Below are 19940 nucleotides of genomic sequence, written 5' to 3' on the forward strand. Positions count from 1 at the left end.
AGTCTAGAAACTTTTGACAATCTCAAGATTAGCTTGGAGACTATAAAATTCTTAGCTCCGTCATTGTCCAACAGTCTCTAGCACACAATCGGCCCTCATCAAGCTAACAACCAGATAGTGTCAATAGTATGGACAAGTAGGCGTCGGGGCCTAGCACAATGACTTGCTCATGTGGTTGGATGATGGGTAGCACCTCACTCATGCAGTCGTCCTCATAACCTGTCCAGAACTTGTATGACAGTCTACATGGATCTTCCACTTTGGCGACTATATAAGAGTTCATGAAGGTCAATAAATATATGCTTTTGTTTTCACTTGTACAAGATTATCATCTCTATTTGTCTCTTTTGAGTTTTTAGCGCTCTCTCGGCCACGCGAGACACCTCACCCCTTCACTAAATTTACCGTTGGAGGGGCCACACTGGCAAAGTCGACCCCCAACTAACGCGCTTCAACTAGCATGGCTTGGATCATTAGCACACCAAAGGACCCACCTCGACTATACCATCCTAGAGAAGAGAAGGAAGAAAAGGAGGAATCCGAGTGATGGTCGATGAAAAAAGTGAAAACAGTCTGCACACACATATGGCATCATATGTGTATATAATAGGTTTCATCGCATCAAATTTTTATAAAAATTAATAATTGAACATCTATTAAAATATTTCACAAAATATGGTGTATTTTTATGTTTTTTTAGTTTACGGACTAGTAAATTTATATTATTTTTTAATATATTTATATAAAATATAAATTATGTTTGTAATGACACCTTATCAGTCAACCGATTCGATTAATTATGCACTGACTCCGTAATCATACCATTAAATAATCAGTAGTCCTACTTTTAGAACATTAATTATATTATGATCTAATACATAATAGATGGGACTAATGTTTGCAACTTTGTAGGTGTTTATAAAGCTTCGGATGTTTTTGCTTGAATTAAATATGTGGGAAAAAAACATTAACTAAGAATTTCTAATATTTTTACTTTGTGCAATAAATATTTAAATTAGATTTTGACTCGTTCCCTATCACAAAGGATTTTTTATAAACTATTTTTTAATATATATATATATATATAAATACGCAAATTGTATACATATTTTGCAGACATGTGATCGAGTTAAAATCTATGTATTTTTACACTTATAATATAACTCGTAATTATAATGTCCTATATATTATTTCTTCTAGAAAAATATAGCAAATATATTAGTATTTTACCAAAGTAGTAGGTTTAAAATATTACAATACAAAAATACTATGGCGAATAAAATTCAAGGCAATATTTTTGATAATTTATTAAATGTACTTTTAATATTCAACGAAGCGTCAGTAATTAAGTTAGAGTTTTCATGCAGTGATTCTTCATTTCTTTTTTTCCCTTGCGAGTATAGCCACAAAATAATTAATGCTACATTAATGTTGACCTAAAACAATTAAAGTTGATTTAATAATATTATTTCCTTCGAGCAGCCACAAATTTATGTTAAATTAATGTTGACCTAAAAGAATTTAAAGGTGATCAAATAATATTGTGTGTGTGCTCAGCCATCGTCTTCATGGTCCTGTTATGCCTTGTATTTTTGACATCTTCTAAGTAACTTATTCATACACTTGCTCTCTTAATCTTGTGTTAGAATATTAGATAGAATTACAAATAAAAGCCAACTAAACATGAGTATCCTTATTGGGCCACACGAACTAATTGAAAATTTTGTAACAAAGTAATTGTCATTAATTAACATAATTATCTATAAACAAGCTAGAATTTAGGTATGTCTTTGGCTACATACATATTTTGTTTTATGAACTTAAAGTATTATGCAACAATGAAAGCGCCATATATAAGAATGAAAATTTACAACACCATTGCAACATGTAACACAAATAAGTTTCTAGTACTTATGAAAAGGATTTGTTTTTTTTATTATACTAAGTCCCAGTTTACATTGATTAATTTTAAGATGGACGGTCTGACCCCATATTCCACCCACTAAATAAATTTAGAAAGTGAGATGACTTCTGATGTGGCGAACAATCATATTCTTGGTCAAATTAGAAATCCGACTAATGCAACAATAGTCAATTGATAAATAATAATAGCTAATTATTGTGGTCATAGCTGAGTTGAAAAGAGTCCAATGTTTGAATTCAGTGAAACAATCGACTGATGAGTAGGTAGAAATAAGCCTCGACTCGGAAGCTCTGAAATAAGGGGTTCATGGAGGTCTTTGGCATCGGATCTTGAAGGTTTTGGAGTATAGTGCTGCTTCACTTTCGGACCTCAAGAGATAATCCAAAGTGATTATAAAGTGACCAATAAAGAAATTTATATAAATTATTATTTACTTTGCATTTTATTTTATTTATTGTATTTGGTTATATTTGTTTGTAAGAACAAGTGCTTGTAAGTGCTTTTTCAATTTCTGGAATGTCTTCGGCAAAAAGAAAATTAGTGGATTATCACTAAGTATATAGTAGAGTAGAAATTGGATTTTGAATCATATAAATCTTATGTAATTTGTTTTGTTGTGTATTTGTTAGCTATTTGTATTTTCCACTAACTATAACTCATTATAGACGAGAATAATGATCGACAAACGATAAGAGTTTTGAATAGCTATTCACTCCTTCTAGCTGACATCATCTAGGTGATTAATAGGAAGACAAACTAGGCTGATACGAGCATGACTACATACATGTTTAAAACAGTAATCCAGTCCGTGCCTGCCTGACTAAGGTACAAATTGAAAATAATGCTTTATTGAAAATGTGCAGTGAATACCCAGAACCTCTTTAAGGTATGATCCATCACAACATCACGTAATCTTTTTCTGAAAAATTAAAAATTTACAGCATCACGTAGTCTTTAATTACAAGGCATATATAAACTGGAGTTCAGATCAACATGCATGCATCTCGAAAAAGAGTTCAGATCATTTGTTAGGTGATTAATAGGAAGAGAACAAGATTAGACATGTTTTTGTTTTTGTTTTTGGTTAGAACAATCTGTTCATCACCGACCGCACACTAATTAACACTGCATCCTATTATAATTTATAATCTCTTTAATTCTTTTAACTTTGAGGGATTAATTTTTTAGTGTTTAGTGCTGTGTCATGCATGCATGAAATAAGATGATATATAAAATGATGTGATATCAGTTTTATCATGTGTAATAATAACTAGGAGATGTTAAATTATACTCAATTATTATGCATTAATACCAATTTAATTTGAACCAGGCGATGTTATTGGTGATTATGCACGTCACCGACACTGGCAAAATCTTTTATTCCACAGTTGGCTCTGTTGTACGTCCAATGGATATGAAAAATTAATTATAAGCTTGGCAAATATTATAATTTGACCTAATTAAAATCATGATCAGGCTAACCTGTCTTAGGTAGAATTTGTCTCTAATCATGTGGATTGAATTCCATCGATTTAGCTACATTATCTGTTAATTAACAATGCTACCTAAACTGGTTGAGTTAATTAATAAGCCAAACAGGTAGGTTAGTTGGAGTAATTGGGTAAGCACTCACTGACGACTGACGGCCAGAGAAAAACATTGCAGGCTGGCTGCTGCGATTTGTGTAATTAATTTATTGTAGTTGATATTGGATATTTAATTTTTTAAAATTAATTTTTAAATAATCAATTCAATTCTATAAAAAAAAAGTTATCGATCATATATGCATCGAAAAGTGAATTCATCTTTATTGTTGCTACAATTGAGACTCTGTTCATGGTCTTTAATTTCGTTGAAAGATATTGGCGGCAAGTGACGTGGCGGTTCCGCCTCCACGTCTGTTCAGCTTGAATATAATTTTGACGTCAGTTTCCTTCGCCCATAATCAAAATACCCAACTTACAAAAAAAAACCCTAAAGCATTAACTTCCATATTAAAAATAAAATAAAATCATCAACAAAAAAAAAATCAAGAGAACTCTTTATCGTTGATTTGGACCGACCATGAATTTTTTTTGGCTGATTACGACTTCGACAATTAATTAGCTGCAATTTTAAGCTGACACCGGGTGACCACGAGATACGTCATCATGAGTTTACACTCGGTGCGGACATAATCGAATTGATATTCAAATGATAGATTATCATATGAGAATAGAAATTGAATCCATAAGGCAACAATCTTTTATAGGATAAAATTTTTCCCACCTAAAAGGACCATTTGATTATCGTAATTTATCTCCTTTCTTCAAATCACTATGAAATTAATATTGAAGGACGTTCATCTTGAACGTTATCATTTTTTTTACGACATGAGTAGTTTGCACTCGCTGAAGTTTTCTTTAAGTTTTTTCTTACAGGTTTACTTTTTTTACTACCAGCAGAGATTTTTACTACCAGCAGAGAGAGATATTTTAAACAATAAGTATATTTTTTAGTAAATATAAAAATTAGGTGGAATATTTTTTAAAGTTGGCCATGTGATATCAAAATGCTTAATTAATTCTATTCGGTGGTTAATGAAATGGAATTGATTATATTGACTACTTGGCAGGCATTTTGCTTTCAGCACTGCTCTTGTTGTTGTTATGCCCCGGTAGACAGCTTTTCGAGAAATTTCGGCAACATCTCTCCTGTAACAATTGACTTTCCCTGAATACATACACACAATAAGAATCCATAACAGTCTATGGATATATATATAACAAAATGGAAAGACAAAGTGATCAACATATCACATATCCACGTAAAGTGACCCACACGGTCACTAATAGCATCACCAAGTCTAATATCATATACGCATGCATATCAATCCATCCAAAAATCTAATAAACAACCCGAAATGGAAACAAATCTCGAATCATCGGAAAAATCCATACTCAAATGGAAAACACCACCAGAAGACCAATAAGTCCAAATACACGGATACTGTAGAGTAAATAAACCAAAACACAAGGGTTCAGGACTAGCAGTGCAGCTCTCCAGACGGCATCAACCTGAAACAGACATACAGGTAAACGGGATGAGTTCCAAAAAAAACTCAGCGGGTATCTAGCAGATATGTGTATAAAAGCTATCAACAGTAATATCATACTGTACAGTCTACTGAAAGGTAAATAGATATGAAAACTGAACAATAGTAGTTCTGTACATACTAGAGTCTGATAATCAAGTAGTAAGATGAAAGTAGTCCCCAAAACCAATACATAGGTCTCCTGTATATGCATGTCATCCAAGTGCATCAAACAAGTGCAACAATCACAATCAAATGCAATCAGTGCAGTATGCACATGGTGCAATGCATGTCCTGGTCACCCTTGACGCCAGTCAGATCAGTCACCCCTATAGTGGTGAGGTAGAGTGGAACTACGCCAGTCAGATCGCTCATCCACAGTGGTGAAGTCGCGTGGGTAGGGTTGTGACCTCTGTGCACTCTGCCGTTACTGCTCCTGCGTGACCGAGTGGACAGGATGTTCTCGAGGTGTACACCTATCCTGGTAACCCAAATCATAAGTGGGGGAGCAAGCTCTCATCTCCTGGTCACAATGACAGAGGAGGGATCCCTGTATGCTACCACGCTACGAAACCACTATCCTAGGTGGCCTAGCGGAGCTCCTATCAGGGCAAGTATGCACCAACCTAAAGGTTCCACTAACCCATGAGTGGATTGTGTGTGTAAATCATATACGAGCGACGGGCTCAAACTGTGCTACCACTATAATAGGAGCGACTCGACTAAAATAGGAGCAGGAGCCGATGATCACAAGACATGCAATTACACACATCCTTTGGTTGGTAGCCCGCATGTAACTGACGCCAGACTCAACAACAATGGAATCCCGCACGTCAGTATGCAATATATGCAAGCATGATATATGACACTAGTCCATGCATCATATATCCAACTACATATCCATATATCATAGTCCATGCACCACCTATCCAACTACATATCCATATAATATGCCATAGTAATCAGAATGGTATACAATCTGTAACTAGCAAATGCACAGGTAACAGAGTAATATAAGTCAAGTAGTAGCATATGCACATGTAGCAGGTGATGTCAGAATCAATGAAGATCGAATAACCATAACATGTCAAAGGTATCAGATGATATCAAGAGAAATGAATAACTGATAACCACAATAGGAAAAGATATCCGATACTAACCAACAGCAGAAATAACTGATAACAGAATCAGATCCAAGTAGCATGTGTAATCAATATGAGCAGAAACATAAACTACTGATATTTAGCAATTTACACATATCTTAAAGACCTATCTATAAAGGATAAGTCAAGGTACCCGCCTTCCGATTGGTTGCGAGTAATCGCAAAGAATCCGAATCTGATAATGTCCGCAACCAATCAACTCAAATCAAAGTCCTGCAGGTATTATCACAACCTCTAAATATCGGAATGTATATATATATCTATATATATATATATATATATATCAAATCAAACCCTATTCAAGTAACTCTTAATCCTCTACCTCCAAATATCCATTACCTTCTACTAATCCACCAAATCTGACTCAACCAGATAAATATCAATTTCCAACAAGAAGAGCCTCACCTCGTAACCCGATCTGATCAGTACCAATCTGAATTCCCCCGCTGGCTGTGAGATCAACCAAAATATTCATCCAACAGTGAGCTAATAGATCCAACATAACTAGATCCATCAAATCCTTTACTAATCCAAAAACAACCAGCATAGAATTAGCATGCTTACCTCTAATCTATGCTCTGTTCCAAGCCCTAGATCCGACCGCTTCTTCTTTCTTGCAGCAGAACCAACCAAACCTCCAACCGGATCGGCTTTCAACAGTGGGCTGTGGAAACGAAACGCACATCAAGATCCAAGCAATTCTAAACAATCTAGACCTAGATCAAGTAACACTTACCGTTCTTCTTCTTCCTTCCTCTTGCTTGCGGTCGAAACCCACACAGAAATTCCACAGCCGGCCAACTCCAAATCAGCCCCATTAACCCTAACCCATTAGCCCAATCTTTAATCGGTATTTTACAGTTGTATTATGCTTTGTTTATACTTGCATTAGTTTTTTTTAGTTTTTTTAACTATCAGAAAAGAAAGAATTATCAGTCAATAAAAATGATTACCAATTCTATTTTTTTAGTCAGTAATCTATATTACTGGCTAAAAAAGTTTTACCCAGACTCCATCCGTAATTCATAATCGATAAATATCATTCTGTTACTCTGACTAATATTTTTGGTCTAATATGGAAAGAATGGACTATCTATTTTGTCAAATGATCCATCATATTTCAATATAAAAAAGTGCATTTGTAATTCAACAATATGTATGCGTTATAATTTTAGATTTATCAAAATAGGCATTCTCAAATATCACTGCTCTAAAATGTTTAAAAGTATTTTTGATGATCCTCCAATTTAATTAATAGTGAAAACTTATAATTAAATTATAATTAAGGCCATAAATCAATTTTTGAAAGTACAAAGAATCAAGACAATAACGCATACATCAATTTTAAGTTGTTTGAAGTATCAACTTATTCCTATATTTGAATTCATGAATAAGTTACAAGAATGATCTTGAAAAGCGGAAAAAGAGGTGAAATAAACTATGTAAGTAGTTTGATTAAATATATATTTTAAATCTATTTTCTGTTGGATAAAATTTCATTATATATATATATATATATATATATATGTACAAGGGAAAAAAATAGTATAATTTTTTATATCTCATGCTCTTTCCTTGTATACCTCTTTCAAATTTTTATCAAATGGGAGAAAGAGCTTATTATGGCTAGCAACACATTCTTCCCTATCGTACGTCTCACCGATAATTAACTATGAGAATTAGAGCCTCAAATGAAGGCTTTACTTGGATCCTAAGATGTATTGAAAGTGTTTGAGAAGAGATACGAAGAGCCCCAAGATGAAGCTACATACTTGGTGAACCATAAGGATGCATGTCTTGAAGGACTTAAAGAAGAGACATACAAAAAAGTTCTTCTTCTTGATTTACCAATGGCTAAGTTACAATCGCTACCAACCTCAGACAAGCATGGAAGATTATAAAGAAGATGGAGGCAAAGTGATTGATCCAACCCTTTATTAAGAGTTTGGTTGGAAGCTTAATAACTTGTTAATTAATATAAGAGCATTATCCTAAACATGCTTACCTATTCTTCACCATAATTTAGAATTACTTTTTTTTGTTAAAGAATAAAAAGGTTTGATTAGTTTCATTGTAAGAATATTACATACATATAGTACTTACAAACTATTTTCCTTTTGTGAAAGAGAAATAGTTGAGATGTATCGGTAAAGAATGATTTTGTAATTTTCTAGTGAAATCAAAGCATAGATGTCTCAATTCATTGCAAAATTTGTCACCTTACTTGCCTACAAAATGGCCACTGTCAACTGATTTGGCATTTTGGTGGCACTATGTTGGACCAGATTGGATGATCAATAACTTCCATGTCTCCTTTAATTGTTTGTGATCGATTATATCGTTTTAGTGATTTTTATTTTGCAAATAGTTTTTTTTGTGTGTGCATATAATGAGTTAAGAATAATTCACAATGACATTATGATTGACACAATAGGGAAATATACTACTTCAAAAATCAGATGAGGAAATGTAATAGAAAGACTATAAATTCAAGGCTTTATTCAATTGAATGGTTCTAATATTTAATTTAATCATTTATCATCTACTAATAAAAAATGACTCACTTGACATTTCATATTTATTTATTGGATTAGTTAGTTCAATGTGATTTAACATTAGTCAAACATATGTCTCATTTTATTATTTGTAAAACAGTAAACGGTATTGTCTCAAGAGTCCTTAGTCTTTCAAGCAGGATTTAAAGCATCTTGTGTCTTTGGAATATCACAAACATTTAAAAAATCTTTAAACAACATAATGCAGGTTGAAATTGAACAAATCTCTGTTCAATGAAATACTGCCAAACTAAGGGAAAATTTTGTTTGTCTATCTCTAAAATTAATCGTGTGAAATTTCGACATCAAAATTATCAAAAAAATAATGCTAAGGTTTAGACACATCGGCATAGCCATGAGAAAGCACTTGCTTTAAGGAACCAGCCACCATCTTAAGCTCATCCCAAGGGAATACTGACACAACACAGTAGCCTAGGTAGTTCACCATTAGCAAACTATCATTTTATTTGTAGATAAATTTTTATTTTTGTTTTTTTATTGTATTTCATTTTTTATGTATTTTGTTCATTATTAGATAGGATTTAGATAGGTAAAAAAAATTTGTTTAAAAAAAAGGAAAGAATTCGTGTAAAAAAAGAGAAAAAAACAAAACAGAATCGAAAAAGAAAAAAAAATACAAAGAAAGATTTCAAAAAAAAATGAAAAGCTATTTCAATGGTATTAGCATTTAAGGTCAGCAAATTGAATATAAATGAATCTATTCTTTCATTTATATTTTATTTGAAAAAAAAAAGACTATTCTCGCAAGTAAACCATCCAAAACATTACCGTAATGACACTTACCGCCACCGATACCATATGAAATACTCTATCAACTTTCTTACATTGGATTGTAAAAACTTCAAGCTCATCTCTAAGTAGCCTATATTGATCTTGAAAGTGTTGACCTTCGGTATTCAGATATTGATTAATCTTCTCCTCGGTTATGAGGAATTGATCTTTGACGATGTCAGCAGCTGCCCTAGCTTCAGCAAGTTCCTTTTGTGTATCAGCAACTTCCAAACAATACTTTGCATACACTACAAAAAAACTCACGATTAGCGACGAATTTAGCGACCGAAATTTTTTTGGTCGCTATAATAGCGACTGAATTTTCATTTTACAATTCGATCGCTAAATAGCGATCGAAAAAATTCAGTCGCTAAAATTCAGTCGCTATTTAGCGATTGAAAATTTTTTGGTCACAAATTTGCACCAAAGATTTTTTAAAACAAGTGAAAAGCTATTTCAAAGGCATTAGCATTTAAGGTTAGCAAATTGAACATACATGAGTCTATTCTTTCATTTCTATTTTATTTGAAAAAAAAGACTATTCTCGCAAGTAAACCATCCAAAACATTACCGCAATGACACTTACCGCCACCGATACCATACGAAATACTCTATCAACTTTCTTACATTGGATTGTAAAAACTTCAAGCTCATCTCTAAGTAGCCTATGTTGATCTTGAAAGTATTGACGTTCAGTATTCAGATATTGATTAATCTTCTCCTCGGTTCTGAGGAATTGATCTTTGACGATGTCAGCAGCTGCCCTAGCTTCAGCAAGTTCCTCTTGTGTATCAGCAACTTCCAAACAATAGTGTGCATACACTACAAAAAAACCCACGATTAGCGACGGATTTAGCGATCGAAATTTTTTCAGTCGCTAAATAGCGATTGAAAAAATTCAGTCGCTATTTAGCGATCGAAATTTTTCGGTCACAAATTTGCGATCGAAGATTTCAAAAAACAGTGAAAAGCTATTTCAATGGCATTAGCATTTAAGGTCAGCAAATTGAACATACATGAGTCTATTCTTTCATTTCTATTTTATTAAAAAAAAGACTATTCTCGCAAGTAAACCATCCAAAACATTACCGCAATGGCACTTACCGCCACCGATATCATACGAAATACTCTATCAACTTTCTTACATTGGATTGTAAAAACTTTAAGCTCATCTCTAAGTAGCCTATATTAATCTTGAAAGTATTGACGTTCGGTATTCATATACTGATTAATCTTCTCCTCGGTTCTGAGGAATTGATCTTTGACGATGTCAGCAGCTGCCCTATCTTCAACAAGTTCCTTTTGTGTATCAGCAACTTCCAAACAATACTTTGCATACACTACAAAAAAACCCACGATTAGCGACAGATTTAGCGATTGAATTTTCATTTTACAATTCGGTCGCTAAATAGCGACCGAAAAAATTCAGTCACTATTTAGCGATCAAAAATTTTTCGGTCATAAATTTGCGACCGAAGATTTCAAAAAAAAGTGAAAAGCTATTTCAATGGTATTAGCATTTAAGGTCAGCAAATTGAACATACATGAGTCTATTCTTTCATTTCTATTTTATTTGAAAAAAAAAGACTATTCTCACAAGTAAACCATTCAAAACATTACCGCAATAGCACTTACCGCCACCGATACCATACGAAATACTCTATCAACTTTCTTACATTGGATTGTAAAAACTTCAAGCTCATCTCTAAGTAGCCTATGTTGATCTTGAAAGTATTGACGTTCGGTATTCAGATATTGATTAATCTTCTCCTCGGTTCTGAGGAATTGATCTTTGACGATATCAGCAGCTGCCCTAACTTCAGCAAGTTCCTTTTGTGTATCAACAACTTCCAAACAATAGTTTGCATACACTACAAAAAAACCCACGATTAGCGACGGATTTAGCGATCGAAATTTTTTTGGTCACTAAAATAGCGACTGAATTTACAATTTGGTCGCTAAAATAGCGACTGAATTTACAATTCGGTTTAGGGTTTAGCATTTAGCGATCGAAAATTTTTCGGTCACAAATTTGCGATCGAAGATTTCAAAAAAAAGTGAAAAGCTATTTCAATGGCATTAGCATTTAAGGTCAGCAAATTCAACATACATGAGTCTATTCTTTCATTTCTATTTTATTTGAAAAAAAAAGAATATTCTAGCAAGTAAACCATCCAAAACATTACCGCAATGACACTTACCGCCACCGATACCATACGAAATACTCTATCAACTTTCTTACATTGGATTGTAAAAACTTCAAGCTCATCTCTAAGTAGCCTATGTTGATCTTGAAAGTATTGACGTTCAGTATTCAGATATTGATTAATCTTCTCCTCGGTTCTGAGGAATTGATCTTTGACGATGTCAGCAGCTGCCCTAGCTTCAGCAAGTTCCTCTGGTGTATCAGCAACTTCCAAACAATAGTGTGCATACACTACAAAAAAAACCCACGATTAGCGACGGATTTAGCGATCAAAATTTTTTCAGTCGCTAAAATAGCGACTGAATTTACAATTCGGCCGCTAAATAGCGATTGAAAAAATTCAGTCGCTATTTAGCGATCGAAATTTTTCGGTCACAAATTTGCGATCGAAGATTTCAAAAAAAAGTGAAAAGCTATTTCAATGGCATTAGCATTTAAGGTCAGCAAATTGAACATACATGAGTCTATTCTTTCATTTCTATTTTATTAAAAAAAAGACTATTCTCGCAAGTAAACCATCCAAAACATTACCGCAATGGCACTTACCGCCACCGATATCATACGAAATACTCTATCAACTTTCTTACATTGGATTGTAAAAACTTTAAGCTCATCTCTAAGTAGCCTATATTAATCTTGAAAGTATTGACGTTCGATATTCATATACTGATTAATCTTCTCCTCGGTTCTGAGGAATTGATCTTTGACGATGTCAGCAGCTGCCCTATCTTCAACAAGTTCCTTTTGTGTATCAGCAACTTCCAAACAATACTTTGCATACACTACAAAAAAACCCACGATTAGCGACGGATTTAGCGATTGAATTTTCATTTTACAATTCGGTCGCTAAATAGCGACCGAAAAAATTCAGTCACTATTTAGCGATCAAAAATTTTTCGGTCATAAATTTGCGACCGAAGATTTCAAAAAAAAGTGGAAAGCTATTTCAATGGTATTAGCATTTAAGGTCAGCAAATTGAACATACATGAGTCTATTCTTTCATTTCTATTTTATTTGAAAAAAAAGACTATTCTCACAAGTAAACCATTCAAAACATTACCGCAATGGCACTTACCGCCACCGATACCATACGAAATACTCTATCAACTTTCTTACATTGGATTGTAAAAATTTCAAGCTCATCTCTAAGTAGCCTATGTTGATCTTGAAAGTATTGACGTTCGGTATTCAAATATTGATTAATCTTCTCCTCGGTTCTGAGGAATTGATCTTTGACGATATCAGCAGCTGCCCTAGCTTCAGCAAGTTCCTTTTGTGTATCAACAATTTCCAAACAATAGTTTGCATACACTACAAAAAAACCCACGATTAGCGACGGATTTAGCGATCGAAATTTTTTTGGTCACTAAAATAGCAACTGAATTTACAATTTGGTCGCTAAAATAGCGACTGAATTTACAATTCGATTTAGGGTTTAGCATTTAGCGATCGAAAATTTTTCGGTCACAAATTTGCGATCGAAGATTTCAAAAAAAAGTGAAAAGCTATTTCAATGGCATTAGCATTTAAGGTCAGCAAATTCAACATACATGAGTCTATTCTTTCATTTCTATTTTATTTGAAAAAAAAAGAATATTCTAGCAAGTAAACTATCCAAAACATTACCGCAATGACACTTACCGCCACCGATACCATACGAAATACTCTATCAACTTTCTTACATTGGATTGTAAAAACTTCAAGCTCATCTCTAAGTAGCCTATGTTGATCTTGAAAGTATTGACGTTCAGTATTCAGATATTGATTAATCTTCTCCTCGGTTCTGAGGAATTGATCTTTGACGATGTCAGCAGCTGCCCTAGCTTCAGCAAGTTCCTCTTGTGTATCAGCAACTTCCAAACAATAGTGTGCATACACTACAAAAAAACCCACGATTAGCGACGGATTTAGCGATCGAAATTTTTTCAGTCGCTAAAATAGCGACTGAATTTACAATTCGGTCGCTAAATAGCGATTGAAAAAATTCAGTCGCTATTTAGCGATCGAAATTTTTCGGTCACAAATTTGCGATCGAAGATTTCAAAAAAAAGTGAAAAGCTATTTCAATGGCATTAGCATTTAAGGTCAGCAAATTGAACATACATGAGTCTATTCTTTCATTTCTATTTTATTAAAAAAAAAAGACTATTCTCGCAAGTAAATCATCCAAAACATTACCGCAATGGCACTTACCGCCACCGATATCATACGAAATACTCTATCAACTTTCTTACATTGGATTGTAAAAACTTTAAGCTCATCTCTAAGTAGCCTATATTAATCTTGAAAGTATTGACGTTCGGTATTCATATACTGATTAATCTTCTCCTCGGTTCTGAGGAATTGATCTTTGACGATGTCAGCAGCTGCCCTATCTTCAACAAGTTCCTTTTGTGTATCAGCAACTTCCAAACAATACTTTGCATACACTATAAAAAAACCCACGATTAGCGACGGATTTAGCGACTGAATTTTCATTTTACAATTCGGTCGCTAAATAGCGACCGAAAAAATTCAGTCACTATTTAGCGATCAAAAATTTTTCGGTCATAAATTTGCGACCGAAGATTTCAAAAAAAAGTGAAAAGCTATTTCAATGGTATTAGCATTTAAGGTCAGCAAATTGAACATACATGAGTCTATTCTTTCATTTCTATTTTATTTGAAAAAAAAGACTATTCTCACAAGTAAACCATTCAAAACATTGCCGCAATGGCACTTACCGCCACCGATACCATACGAAATACTCTATCAACTTTCTTACATTGGATTGTAAAAACTTCAAGCTCATCTCTAAGTAGCCTATGTTGATCTTGAAAGTATTGACGTTCGGTATTCAGATATTGATTAATCTTCTCCTCAGTTCTGAGGAATTGATCTTTGACGATATCAGCAGCTGCCCTAGCTTCAGCAAGTTCCTTTTGTGTATCAACAACTTCCAAACAATAGTTTGCATACACTACAAAAAAACCCACGATTAGCGACGGATTTAGCGATCGAATTTTTTTTGGTCACTAAAATAGCGACTGAATTTACAATTTGGTCGCTAAAATAGCGACTGAATTTACAATTCGGTTTAGGGTTTAGCATTTAGCGATCGAAAATTTTTCGGTCACAAATTTGCGATCGAAGATTTCAAAAAAAAGTGAAAAGCTATTTCAATGGCATTAGCATTTAAGGTCAGCAAATTCAACATACATGAGTCTATTCTTTCATTTCTATTTTATTTGAAAAAAAAAGACTATTCTCGCAAGTAAACCATCCAAAACATTACCGCAATGACACTTACCGCCACCGATACCATACGAAATACTCTATCAACTTTCTTACATTGGATTGTAAAAACTTCAAGCTCATCTCTAAGTAGCCTATGTTGATCTTGAAAGTATTGACGTTCAGTATTCAGATATTGATTAATCTTCTCCTCGGTTCTGAGGAATTGATCTTTGACGATGTCAGCAGCTGCCCTAGCTTCAGCAAGTTCCTCTTGTGTATCAGCAACTTCCAAACAATAGTGCACATATACTACAAAAAAACCCCACGATTAGCGACGGATTTAGCGATCGAAATTTTTTCAAGAACGGAACCTTTCCTTTTGCTAAAGAAAGAGAGGGACGATCAAAGAACAAACCCATCTTTGCTTGCTCTTGCCTTTTGTGTCTTTTCTTTTTCCTCAATGAACCTCAAATATACCTAAATGCATTTATTGAGCATAAAATGAGTTGAATTACGCTTTAGCTGCAGATGCCGAAAATCAGTTATGAAAAAGAGACTCAAATCAAATGAGTTGAATTACGCTTTAGCTGCAGATGCAGTTTAATTAAGCTTTCCATGCAGATTACTCAAATGAGTTGAATGAAGCTTTCCATGCAGATGGTTCTTATAGTATGGGTTTATTAGTTGGTATTTAGTTGGTATTTAGCTTTATTAATCGACTGAGCTTTTGCCTTCTTTAATCGACTGAGCTGAAATTATAGGTTCTTATTGAAAAGGGTATTTAGCCTTCTTGTGGTTTTAGCGACTGAATTTACAATTCGGTCGTTAAATAGCGATTGAAAAAATTCAGTCGCTATTTAGCGATCGAAATTTTTCGGTCACAAATTTGCGATCGAAGATTTCAAAAAAAAGTGAAAAGCTATTTCAATGGCATTAGCATTTAAGGTCAGCAAATTGAACATACATGAGTCTATTCTTTCATTTCTATTTTATTTGAAAAAAAAAGATTATTCTCTCAAGTAAACCATCCAAAATATTACTGCAATGGCACTTACTGCCACCGATACCATACGAAATACTCTATCAACTTTCTTACATTGGATTGTAAAAACTTTAAGCTCATCTCTAAGTAGCCTATATTAAATCAAATAAATCAATCGAACCGACCAAATTTAAAAATTCAGTTCGATTATTTCGGAATTTCTATTATTTTTTCTCAAAAATTGATTATTTCGATTAATTCGGTTCAGTTTCGATTTTAAAATTTCTTATTCGGTTAAATTGAATAAATCAAATTAATCAAAATAAAAAATAATTTATAAATTCCTAAATAAGTAAAGTGGTTGGCCGTGCCATATATCTTACTATTAGGGGTGAACAAAAATTTAATTAAATCAAATAAACTGATCGAACCAACCGAATCTAAAAATTCAGTTCGATTATTTCAAAATTTCTATTATTTTTTCTCAAAAATTGATTAATTCGATTAATTAATTAGGTTCGATTTTGATTTTAAAAATTTTTATTCGATTAAATCGAATAAACTGAATTAATTAAAATAAAAAATAATTTATAAATTTCTAAGTAAGTAAATTTATATATATAAATTTTTTATAATATTTAAATAATTCAATTATTTCGGTTGAAAATTGAATTAATAAATCTTTTATTGATTTAGTTTGTTCGATTTTTATTTAAAAATTTGGTTGGTTTAAAAAAATTTGATTCTGTTCAATTTTGATTAATTCGATTTAATTCGATTCGATACTAAGGATAAAGAAAAAAAATCTTGATAATTTTTTTAATACAAAAATATATTAGTGACGCCTTAATGACAAAATAGTAATATGAGATCATAATTAATTGAGTTTATGATGCTCTTGTAAATTCATAAATTTACCTTTTGATTTGGCCACTATAAAATTATCAAAGTAATTCGGCCAAAATACTTTAATAGTCTTTTACTAGTCAATGATAATTTATATGAGATACCATTACCTTTATGATGATCTTAGAAATTCATTTTTACATTTACTTTTGATTTTGATCATTAAAAGAATATTAATAAAAGTATTTTGGATAAAATATGTTTTTAACGGTTACCATGCTATTTATATTTTTATTTTCTTATAGCCACTAAAATACTATATTCTCGTACGTTCTCGAGAGAAAACTGAAAACCTCACCTACAATTTTCGATCAGAGAAATTGATTCAAATTCAGGAAGAAACAGACAAGCCAACAGGCCGGGCTTCATCAAGAATGCATGCATGTTGTTGGAGCTCCCAACAGATATAGCTCGTCCCCTTCTCACCAAACCATGGCAGCTGTGCAGCGCAGCCTGTGCTCGAACGCATGCGACTAGCAAGTGGTCTCTTCTGTGCATTCCTCCCTCGTGGCTCGTCTCGAAGCGTAACAGCGCCGGCCCGGCCCCAACCATTCCACGTCCCTCTGTATCTAGCTCGCACTATAAATATCCTCGAGATCCCATATCCCTCTTCACCAGTACCATTAGTTCGCTATAGTTAGTTGCTATACTACTAGTGATCGAAACAAAGTCATGGGTTCTTCTGCAGCATTGTTCACCTGGGCCTTCGCCCTCCTCCTCCTGTGCCACTGCGGGAGCTCCGCGCGGATTAGTGTGAGCCAGCAGCAGGAGCAAGACCAGCCATACGGCCAACGCAGGTTCCAGCAGGGATGGTGCGGCATTGAGCGGCTCAGCGCGCTCGAGCCCTCACGCCGCGTGCCGTCCGAAGCCGGCGTCACTGAGTACTTCGACCAGTTGCACCAGGAGATGCAGTGCGCCGGCGTGTCCGCTCAACGCCGCACCATCCAGCCGCGCGGCCTCCTCCTGCCGCTCTTCTCCAACGCCCCCAAACTCGTCTACATCGTCCAAGGTTAATTCCATCTGATCATCGATCGATCCTTTCAGTCAATTAACTAGCTTTCATTTCTAAACTAAATAAATACACAGGAAGGGCTGTTGGTGGAATGGTGATCCCTGGTTGCCCGGAGACGTTCCAGTGGACGCAGCAAGTGGAGGGGCAGCAGTGGGGCGAGGAGGAGGAAGCAGGGCAGGAACAGAGGTTCCGGGACGAGCACCAGCGCATCCAACAGTTCCGCGAGGGTGACATCATAGCTGTGCCGGCCGGAGTTGCACACTGGTGCTACAACAACGGCGAGGTTCCCCTCGTCACCATCACCATCTCTGACGTGAGCAGCGGTGCCAACCAATTGGATAACCTCCACAGAGTGCGTAATTATAATTAATCATTCATCATTTGAATTAACAACTTATTTTATTTATTATCATCGAGCCAATTAATCGAAAAGTACCAATTACGTAAAGGAGTTCCTGTTGGCGGGGAGGGAGAGACGAGCAGAACAGGGTGCACAAATGGAGCGAGCAGAAGAGAGAAAGGGACTCAATCTCCTCAGCGGCTTCGATGTTGACTTTCTTGCGGAGGCGTTGGGCGTGGACAGGGAGGTAGTGAAGAAGATTCAGAATCCGGAGGACAAGAGAGGTGAAATCGTCCACGTCGAGAGAGGACTTCAGGTGTTGCATCCATCAAGGTCGATCGAACAACAAGTACAGCAACAAGAAGAGCAGGAAGAGCAACTAAGGGGTCAATGCCCGAGGAATGGACTAGAGGAAGCCTACTGCACCATGAAGAACAGAGAGAACATTGCTGATGCCATGCTCGCTGACTACTACAATCCGCGAGCTGGAAGGATCGCCACTCTCAACAGCCAGAAACTTCCCATTCTCAGATTCATCCAAATGAGTGCCGCGAGGGGACAACTACGTAAGGTATATATTTAGTTTGTCATTTCAATTCTTAGTACCAATAATAAATGCATAACAAAGGTGATGGCTTTAAAATTTTACATTATTTTATTTGTAGAATGCTCTTGTTGCTCCGCGATGGAACGTGAATGCTCATAGCATACTCTACGCATTGAGGGGAAGTTGCCGAATGCAAGTGGTCGGGCACCGAGGACGCAACGTCTTTGACGGTGAGCTCCGACAAGGTCAACTACTGGTCGTCCCTCAGCATTTCACTGTGGCCATGCAAGCACGGAGCGAGTGGTTCGAATGGATCTCATTCAAGACCAACGACAATGCCATGGTGAGCCAAGTGGTAGGGAAGGCCTCAGTGCTTCGTGGCATGCCGATTGAGGTCCTCATGAACTCGTATCGCATTTCTCGGGAGGAGGCTAGGCGACTCAAGTTCAACAGAGGATTCGAGACGTCCATCTTTGCACCCAGCTCCGTGAGGGAACAACAGTTCGAGTTGGGCAACTAACGAGTCGATAGCTACAGGGCCAATAAAGCTTTGCCTTGGATTTCAGCTAAGAAACCTGAGGAGAAAGCCACTCCTGTTTGTACTGGTTTGATCATGCATAATTAAATAAAATCTTTTCTATATATAACTGGATCCTTTGTTCCTCCTTTGGCTTGTTCAACTTCTAGGTCAGTTTAGAAGCCATTGCTGTCAACCATGCATAATTAAAGAGAACAGATAAAAACTCTCGAGAGGAGAAACATCTAACTTCAGCAAAATGCTTAATAACGTTATGGCATATTTCGACGACGCAAATGCCATGGAAAAGCCCCGTAGAATTTTCTAGGGCACCTTTTGTTATTCCCTTTTCCTAAAGAATATTCAATTCTGGCGATTGAAATCTGACCAAAACAATAGCTTTTTATCGTCCAACATTTGTATCATCCAACATTTGATGATCGAACAGGACCCTCCGATTAGGTCGTTAATTCGTGGATAGTTAGAGTTCCCAGAGATATTGAAGTATTTTCAATATATTTTTTCCTGTCGGTTAAAGACTTACGGACTTGTTTATATTGATCAAAGAGCAATTTCCGAGTCCATTCTAATCACCTGTGGCCGGAAGCGGCAAATGCAACATTAGAAATTCATTCCATGTACATCCAATGTATCTGTAAATCAGAGAGGCTGGGATAGTTCTGTTATCCAGGAACTAAATATATCA

General features: G+C 35.1%; 1 protein-coding gene and 1 long non-coding RNA gene across 2 annotated transcripts; one reads left to right on the forward strand and one right to left on the reverse strand.

The window, feature by feature from the left end:
• Positions 1-6578: 6578 nt before the first annotated feature.
• LOC141821167 (uncharacterized) lies at positions 6579-6971 on the reverse strand. The gene is made up of 3 exons (XR_012601202.1): positions 6897-6971; positions 6725-6824; positions 6579-6646 (listed from the first exon to the last, which is right to left on the reverse strand). It is a non-coding gene; the product is annotated as an uncharacterized LOC141821167 (long non-coding RNA).
• A 10519-nt stretch (positions 6972-17490) lies between these two features.
• LOC141824012 (cocosin 1-like) lies at positions 17491-19237 on the forward strand. The gene is made up of 4 exons (XM_074711236.1): positions 17491-17827; positions 17905-18182; positions 18280-18741; positions 18836-19237. The coding sequence occupies exons 1-4, from the start codon at positions 17491-17493 to the stop codon at positions 19235-19237; spliced, it is 1479 nt and encodes a 492-aa protein (XP_074567337.1).
• Positions 19238-19940: the final 703 nt, after the last annotated feature.

The sequence above is a fragment of the Curcuma longa genome, chromosome 1, assembly GCF_044706935.1.
Source record: "Curcuma longa cultivar G26 ecotype Majalengka, Jawa Barat chromosome 1, ITB_CL_G26_1.1, whole genome shotgun sequence".
Lineage (NCBI taxonomy): Eukaryota > Viridiplantae > Streptophyta > Magnoliopsida > Zingiberales > Zingiberaceae > Curcuma > Curcuma longa.

Bases quoted from the DNA above. Each gene is read 5' to 3' on its own strand.
- LOC141824012 (XM_074711236.1), top strand. From the start codon at position 17,491: ATGGGTTCTTCTGCAGCATTGTTCACCTGGGCCTTCGCCCTCCTCCTC. The intron at 18,183-18,279 runs GTGCGTAATTAT...AATTACGTAAAG, and splicing joins AATTGGATAACCTCCACAGA to GAGTTCCTGTTGGCGGGGAG. The intron at 18,742-18,835 runs GTATATATTTAG...TTTTATTTGTAG, and splicing joins CGAGGGGACAACTACGTAAG to AATGCTCTTGTTGCTCCGCG.